The sequence below is a fragment of the Triticum dicoccoides genome, unplaced genomic scaffold (genome assembly GCF_002162155.2).
Source record: "Triticum dicoccoides isolate Atlit2015 ecotype Zavitan unplaced genomic scaffold, WEW_v2.0 scaffold57718, whole genome shotgun sequence".
Lineage (NCBI taxonomy): Eukaryota > Viridiplantae > Streptophyta > Magnoliopsida > Poales > Poaceae > Triticum > Triticum dicoccoides.
The window spans coordinates 1-1,488 of record NW_021283326.1 but is presented as its reverse complement, the minus strand read 5'-3'; the positions used below and the strand labels follow the sequence as shown (position 1 = coordinate 1,488).

The 1,488-nt window shown below is 45.1% G+C and overlaps 1 protein-coding gene across 1 annotated transcript; it reads left to right on the top strand.

The window, feature by feature from the left end:
- Nucleotides 1-3: 3 nt before the first annotated feature.
- Nucleotides 4-1,113, top strand: LOC119347009 (noroxomaritidine synthase 2-like; the record flags this gene model as incomplete). The annotated part of the gene is made up of 1 exon (XM_037616046.1): nucleotides 4-1,113. A coding segment is annotated over one exon (1,110 nt), but the record flags the coding sequence as incomplete, so codon positions are not given.
- Nucleotides 1,114-1,488: the final 375 nt, after the last annotated feature.

The window sequence follows — 1,488 nt, the reverse complement described above, 5'->3', positions numbered from 1 at the left end:
CCACGACTAGTTGCCAGTATGGTGGCTTGCTGCTGCCGGAAGGTGGAGAATGACCTCCTCCCGTTGTTTACCCACATGTCAAACACAAACATTCCATTCGACATGCAACATATGATGTCCAGGTTTATGTTTGACCTGGCTGCTATGCCTCTCTTCGGTGTTGATCCTGGCCTCCTATCATCGGAAATGCCACCCATGGTTGTCGCGGTTGCCTTGGACATAGTCATGGAGGTGGTATGCTTTCGGCACATGATGCCATCTTATTGCTGGAAACTGATGAGGTGGTTAAACATCGGTCCTGAGAAAAAGCTCAATGTGGAGCACACACTGCTACGAAGGTTCATCAAGGAGATGATGGAGAGGAGGAATATCAAGACGTGGCAAGTTAATAATGATGAGGAAGAAGAAGGTGTGGATATTGTATCTTTCTTCCTCGATGACCCATGCTACGCTAATGATGACTTGTTTTGTGCTATCACCATTGGCTACATGCTCGTTGCGAGGGACACAGTTGGAATAGCCTTGACATGGATCTTCTACAACCTCGCCCAGAACCCTAACATCGTTTCAATCATCCGCAACGAACTCTCACCGGTTGCATCACATAAAGTAGTAGCTGGTGTTGGAACTATGGTGATATTTGAGCCGGATGAGACCAGATCTTTATCCTATCTTAGGGCTGCCTTGTATGAGACTCTTAGGTTGTACCCGCCGGCGCCTACTGAGCTCAAGATGGTGGTCGCTGATGATACAATGCCGAGTGGCCATGAGGTGCATGCCGGCGACGCCATCTTTATTTCTCTTCATTCCATGGGGAGAATGGAGGGCATATGGGGTAAGGACTGCCTTGACTATAACCCAGATAGGTGGCTCTTGAAGGATGGCGATGGTCTAAGGTATGTACCACCTCACAAGTTCCTGGCCTTTAACTCGGGGCCAAGGATGTGCCTCGGTAAGGAAATCGCGGTTATGCAGATGATGATTGTCGTGGCCTCAACGCTATGGAACTTCGATGTGCATCTGGAGAAAGGGCAAAGCATCGAGCCCAAGGCATCTTGTATACTAGAGATGAAAAACGGGCTTATGGTTAAGCTGAAGAAGCGAGAAGTGTAATATTAGACTCCTTTTTTTTGTATGTAAACATACTTACCAACCATCGGGACAGTCTTACACTGCCCACAATCACATTATTATCGGATAATAAAGGCATCCACGCATCAACGTTTATCTTTCTTTTAGAGAAAAACAACCAACATGCTGCCACTTATTACTTTGTTGTATGTGACATGATATATGAAGGCATCAAGACATGGTTTTTTCCTCCAACCATCGCCTTATTAAGTACTTCCTCCGTCCCAAAATAAGTGTTTCAAGCTTAGTACAATTTTGTACTAAAGTTAGTACAAAGTCGAGACATTTATTTTAGGACGGAGAGACTACCAATTAACAACCATGTTGGTGATTAATTACACTATTTGATAAGTAAAG